Below are 7,500 nucleotides of genomic sequence, written 5' to 3'. Positions count from 1 at the left end.
CCAGTTAGCTTTTAGTGGGTCTTTTAGCACATTCTTGTGGGATTTCACAATTTAGTTTGCAAAAAGTGTACTGCTGATTAAATTATACAACAAAATATAATTATTATTGATATTATTACACAGTGATCCTAATAGAAGGGTGTAACTCTGCAATTGTCACGTTTTAAATTGATTTTATTTAATTTATTCCTCAAAAGTAGTCTAATAATCCATAACCAACCCTCTTAAGACCAGAAAGCCGGTGTTTTTCATTAGGTTAGTTTTGTAAATAACTTTGCTTCTATATGTAGATTATGAAGTTCTCATATGTGTGTGTGTGTGTGTGTGCGTGCGTGTGTGTTTAGGGCGATATGATTCCTATGGGAGCCTGAGTTCAGAAGAGTGTGGGATTGTCCGTGGCTGTGAGAATGGCCGCTGTATCCGAGTCGAGGAAGGTTACACATGTGACTGTTATGACGGCTATCAGCTGGACATCACCACCATGACATGCATAGGTATACCTCACTTCTTATTTGCTCGCTTTTCCCGTTAGGCTTTTTCAGATATTTACTCTCATGTAGTGTGTAATAAAAGCTGTTTGAGATGGAAAAACCAAGACGTTTGGAGTTCTAGCCTATTACTAGAAAGAAGTGATTCTGAACTGCCTGACATGAGCTGTCAGTAAATGCGGTGTACTCCCTGAATATGGGTATGTGTGTACAAAAGTATACTGCATATATTACTGCATTTACAACAGTGAATATAAAAGTAGAGGTGAAATTCAGATATGGTATTGGCTTCTGATCAATTACCAGTGACTCAGCCATCAGGCCAATCAGGAAAGAGTAGGATCATGTGACCAATCACAATGCACTGGGTCATCTGACCAATCAAAGCAGAGCAGGGCCATCTGACCAATCACAGCACAGCAGGGCCATCTGACCAAGCACTGCACAGCAGGGGCCGTCTGACCAATCAGAACAGACAAGGCCATCTGACCAATCAGAGCAGATTAATGCCATCTGACCAATCACAACCCAGCAGGGGCCTTCTGACCAATCAGAACAAACTGGCTATCTAATGAATCACTGCACAGCAGAGGCCATTTGACCAATCAGAACAGACTAGGCCGTCTGAATAATTGCAGTTACAAGAGGGCCATCTGACAAATCAGAACAGCCTAGGCCATCTGACCAATCAGAGGAAATCAATGGCATCTGACCAATCACAACATAGCAGGGGCCATCTGACCAATCAGAACAAACTGGCCATCTAATGAATCACTGCACAGCAGAGGCCATTTGACCAATCAGAACAGACTAGGCCATCTGACCAATTGCAGCACAGGAGGGCCATCAGACAAATCAGAACAGCCTAGACCATCTGACCAATCAGAGCAGATCAATACCATCTGACCAATCAGAGCACAGCAGATCCATCTGACCAATCAGAACAGACTAGGCCATCTGACCAATCACAGTACAGGATGGCCATCTGACTAATAATAGGAACAGACAAGGCCATCAGACCAATCACAACACAACACAGACCATCTGTCCAGTCAGAACAGACCTTTCATCTGACCAATCAGAGCACAGCAAGGCAGTCAGACCAATCAGAACAGATCAGTGCCATCTGACCAAACAGAGCACAGCAGGGGTCATATGACAAATCAGAACAGCCTAGGCCATCTAACCAATCAGAGCACAGCAAGGCAGTCAGACCAATCATTCAAAAATCTGACCAATTATAGCACCAGGCAGTATGACCAATCAGAGCAGAGTACTCCATAAGAAAGGCGGGGTTTGGAGAGACTGGATTCCTGAACCAATCAATTGAAACTCTGATTCAAAGAGCTGATGCGGCAGATGATGTCATGAGAAGATGAAACTGCTTTTTAATCTTTAATGGATGTAAACCTGTATGTAAAGCTAAAATGGTTACATTTAAATATGCTAATAGGAGTACGTTAACCAATCACGCGTGCTGTTGTATTATTAAACTCTAGCTCTTCTTGCTGAATGAAAGCACTTAAAGTGGTGTGTGTGTGTGTGTGACTCCTGCAGATGTGGATGAGTGTGAAGATGAAGACTCAGTGGAATGCATTAACAGCCGCTGTGTGAACACGGAGGGATCGTACAGGTGTGTGTGTCTCAGGGGTTTCATCCTGTCCCGCAGACCAAACCACTGCATCCCTGCCTGAGGACTGCAACACTTCAGAGACTCGCTCCGTTTCTTCCCACACCACATTGATGTAAATTGTTTATTGTATGACAGGTCTTGTGTGTTTATCCAAAAGTCCAATACTGAAGCTTTACACATCACACACACACACAAGACTCTATAATTAGGGGTTCGAGCATGTACAGTAGTGCTGAAGCCCTATTGTATTTGTTACGATTTTACTAAAAATTCTCTCTTTTCATTGGTTGGACTGAATGTGTGTTATAAAAACTACTCGAGCTAGCAAGAACTCAAGATTTTATATTTAATTATATGAATCCATATCAATGAAGGCATTTCCATCTACACTATATATAAAAATATCTATTTTTGTCATATATAAATGTCTGACAATTTCACCATGTTACTATTTGAAACTGTAAATCTCTTTAATTGTGTGTGTGTGTGTGTGTGTGTGTCACGTAACAAAATGCACTGTATCTGTGGTGGAAAAGCAAGTGTGTGTGTGTTTTCACACACTGCTATTGTACATTTTTTGAGTTTGTTACATATTTTTATGTGTACGTGTTTGATATCTTCTATGTGGAAGCCGTTTTAAAATATATTTGCACACATTCTGATTATTATTATAGTTATTTTTGAAGTATTTGTTGCGTATCTTTTTTAAAAACCCCTCGGGAGGATCATTTAATCTTATATAGCAGTTTCCATAGTTAGTGAATTGCATTATGGGATGTTGATCTCTTCTCTATCCACTATTAATGTTGAAAATTCAACTCTGCAGTTGAACAAAGTGACTTTTATTGACATTTCAGTCGTTTGAAATAATGTAATGCATTAGAAATAATAATATATAGAGAAATAAGTCTGTAAAATAACAGAAAATGTGCTGCCAGTTTATTTTTGTACTACAGACCAGACAATATAGCACTTTAAACTATTAAAATTGTTCATAAAAATCTCTTTTTCAAACTTTTCAAAGTTAAAAGTTGTTGGAAGAAAGATTAAGATCCCATAATGCAATTTAAAAGTGTAAATAAATGCAACAGGCTCATTGTGGATATGTACCCCTGTATACATTTCTGGAGAGCCTGAAATTTGTAGCCAGAAGTACGTATGGCTGCATTTTGTCTTTAAAACGAACGCCACGAGGTGGTATGTACACTGCAGACGGCTTCTGTTTCTTTTCGTGATACCAGCTGACCGCTTACCCTCTCGTGAACGGCTTTTCCGGTTATCACTTTGCCCAGCAGCTCGTCATGTACATAGGAGGACTTGAGACGCAGAGAGGAGTTGACCACGGTGATGGGGTTCGGGTCTGGCGAAGAACGGTTCCAGAAAGTAGGTAAAACAACAACAAAAGCCAGAAAATAAAATAAGTAAATAACAGAGTGAGAATGTGGTCAAATCTGAAAACGTGGTAAAAATCAGGAGAGGGCTTTTCTTTTTCTGGAGTGCTTTTGAAAATATTGTTGGTTGAGTTTAGGGAACGAGGAAGGTGGGTCAGTTGATCGGTCAGTCAGTCAGTCGACAGTGGTCTCTGGTGGATTTAAGCAAGAACTGCAGGGGCGAATGGGACTTGTGAGATAAATTTGAGATCTGAAAAAGCGTACACAGCAGCCTCTGGCAGATTCACCAAATCAAAAACTGCAACAAAAAAAAACGTAGCTCCTAGAACAAATTTCATGCTCTCCAGAATATATGTATACCGGGGTACATATTCATAATGAGCCTAGGTTGAATACACTACCTGACAAAAGTCTTGTCGTCCATCTCAATTGTGAGAGCAACACATAATAACTTCTAGTTGATCATTTGGAAAAGTGTCAGAAGGTGGATTTCTCTGATGAATCCTCTGTTGAATTCATTCCAATCATCACTAATACTGCACAAGACCTACTGGAACCAGCATGGACTCAAGATTCTCATAGAAATCAGTCAAGTTTGGTGAAGGAGAAATCATGGTTTGGGGTTACATTCAGTATGGGGGCGTGCGAGAGATCTGCAGAGTGGATGATCAACATCAACAGCCTGAGGTATCAAGACATTTGTGCTGCCCATTACATTACAAACCACAGGAGAGGGCAAATTCTCCAGCAGGATAGCGCTCCTCATACTTCAGCCTCCACATCAAAGCTCCTGAAAGCAAAGAAGGTCAAGGTGCTCCAGGATTGGCCAGCCCAGTCACCAGAGATGAACATTATTGAGCATGTCTGGGGTAAGATGAAGGAGGAGGCGTTGAAGATGAATCCTAATCTTGATGAACTCTGGGAGTCCTGCAAGACGCTTTCTTTGCCATTCCAGATGACTTTATTAATCAGTGATTTGAGTCATGTCAGAGATGTATGGATGCAGTCCTCCAAGCTCATGATGGAGTCAGACACAATATTCATTCTGTTTCCACTGCAGCATGACCACATATTCTATACTGGACATTATTGAAGATTCAGTGATGAGACTTTAGTCTAAGCAGAGTCAGACCTTACTGTCCTAATCAAATCATTAATAATCAAGGCATGATCAGATTTTATTTGGGTCAAATAAGTGTAATCTAGAGGCCTTTACCTTTCATAAAAGCCACTTCTGATACCAAATGATCAACTAGAAGTCCAGTTATTATTTGCTGTTCCTAAAACTTGGATAGGCCACAAGACTATTCGCAGGTAGTGTAAATAAACTAATTTACAGATATGTTTTTACAGTGTGAAGGTAGATTATTAGATTATTTCCCCCTAAAAGTGTTTAACATCAGTGAAATCCATTGTTGTCATTCTTTGGCGTATCTCTCTATCTCTCTCTCTCTCTTCACGTGCTTTTCTTTGAGAAGGTTTGTAACCAGCTTATCTCTGCATGCTCTTAATGTGCCTAGTGTTTATATGAATCCAGCTCCTAAGACCTTTTATAGGCCAATCCTCCCACATCACACAGCCAATCCGATTAAAGGGTTCACTTGGCTCCTAATGTACTTCGCTGGATTGCACCGAGCAGCGGAATATCAGCTTTCACTCCATCGTGGCTCATGTTACCAGCCAACAGTGTAGGACTGCAGTTTTGCCCGTAAACTTCCTCTGATCAGCTTTTGTTGATGGTACTTGACTGTGTTGAGTTTAAACACCGCCTGAACTGAACTGGCTTGAGTACAAATGACTCACACACACTTCGACACACACACACAAACACTCAAATGCCATAGTTTACTGGCAGCCAAATGTTTATGGTGGAGTATTAGGCCAAAGTTCTTGGATTCAGTTCATTTTCCAATAGCAAAAGGAGAAATTACAGATATTGCTTATAACTGCTTTTATTCTAGCCGGAGTAAAACAAACAAGACTTTTTCCGGAAGAAAAAAAGATGTAGGAAATACTGTGAAAATGTCTTAATCTGTTAAAAACATAATTTGGGAAATATCTGATAAAAGAAATTAAAAAAAATAATAAAATCACAGGGGGGGCAAATAATTTTGACTTCACCTCTATATATGCTCAGTCAGGTTTAGGTCAGGACTCTGGGCTGCTGCTTCATTCTGTCAGTGTTTTGATCTTCAATGAGCTTCTTCAGTGTTCAGGACTCTTTGTTATGGCTGATTGTGTTATTTTTTTTTACTTTCTCGCTTGGAGATTCTTTCAGATTTTAGAATATAATATAAAATAATTTAATATAAAATAATATAATGTAATATAGGTTGGGTAGTGGTTAGTACTGTCGTCTCACAGCAAATATTACATTACATTACATTACATTACATTACACTATATTATATAATATTATATTATATTACATTATATTATATTACATTACATTACAATACATTATATTACATTACATTATATTATATAATATTATATTACATTATATTATATTATATTATATTACATTATATTATATTACATTACATTACAATACATTATATTACATTACATTATATTATATTATATAATATTATATTACATTATATTGTATTATATTGTTATATTATATTATATTACATTATATTATATTACATTACATTATATTATATTATATTATATTATATTATATTACATTACATTATATTACATTACATTACATTATATTATATTACATTACATTATATTACATTACATTACATTATATTACATTACATTATATTACATTACATTACATTACATTACATTATATTATATTATATTACATTATATTACATTACATTATATTATATTATATTACATTACATTATATCATATTACATTACATTATATTACATTACATTATATTATATTACATTACATTACATTATATTATATTACATTACATTATATTACATTACATTACATTACATTACATTATATTATATTATATTATATTATATTATATTACATTACATTACATTACATTCTATTACATTACATTATATCATATTACATTACATTACATTATATTACATTACATTACATTATATTATATTATATTTTGTTATATTATTTTATATTATATTTTATTTTATTATATTATATAATATTATATCATATTATATTATATTTTAATATATTATTATATTATATTATATTATATTATATTATATTATATTTGATCTTATTTTATTATATTATATTTTATTATATTTTATTATATTATGTAATATTATATTATATTATATTTTATTTTAATATATTTTATTATATTATATTTTATTTTATTTTATCTTATTTTATTATATTATATTATATTATAATATTATATTATATTATATTATATTATATTATTATATTATATTATATTATGTAATATTATATTATATTATATTTTAATATATTTTATTATATTATTATATTTTATTTTATTTTATTTTATAATATTATATTTTAATATATTTTATAATATTATATTATATTTTAATATATTTTATTATATTATATTATATTATATAATATTATATTATATTATATTATATTATATTTTAATATATTTTATTATATTATATTATATTATATTATATTATATAATATTATATTATATTATATTATATTATATTATATTATATTATATTATATTATATTATATTATATTATATTGCATTATATTGCATTATATTATATTATATTATATTATATTATATTATATTATATTATATTATATTATATTATATTATATTAGTTTCATTAGTGTGTGATTACGGCTGTTGTTGGAGAGTGTCTGAAGTGTGTGTTCCTAGTAGTGATAGAGAGTCAGCAGTCTGTCAGATTAACTCTCTCACCATGACACTGCAGTGGAGAACACACACACACTGGCCCAGATTCACTATGATCACTATGATAACTACGATGTTTCTTTTTTTCCTTACTGAGATGAGACGACAAC

The 7,500-nt window shown here is 33.7% G+C and overlaps 1 protein-coding gene across 4 annotated transcripts in view; it reads left to right on the top strand.

The window, feature by feature from the left end:
- LOC130245489 (latent-transforming growth factor beta-binding protein 4) overlaps window positions 1-2,806 on the top strand; it is a 95,568-nt gene extending 92,762 nt beyond the window's left edge. For all 4 annotated transcript variants that reach the window (XM_056478187.1, XM_056478186.1, XM_056478185.1 and 1 more), the window contains 2 exons: window positions 345-494; window positions 2,046-2,806. In XM_056478187.1, the coding sequence (XP_056334162.1) occupies window positions 345-494; window positions 2,046-2,182 (287 nt within the window). In that variant the 3' untranslated portion in view covers window positions 2,183-2,806. The remainder of the gene's footprint in view (window positions 1-344; window positions 495-2,045) is intronic.
- The last annotated feature ends 4,694 nt before the right edge of the window (window positions 2,807-7,500 follow it).

This window comes from Danio aesculapii, chromosome 18 (assembly GCF_903798145.1).
Source record: "Danio aesculapii chromosome 18, fDanAes4.1, whole genome shotgun sequence".
NCBI lineage: Eukaryota > Metazoa > Chordata > Actinopteri > Cypriniformes > Danionidae > Danio > Danio aesculapii.
This window is presented reverse-complemented; position numbering and strand designations above follow the sequence as displayed.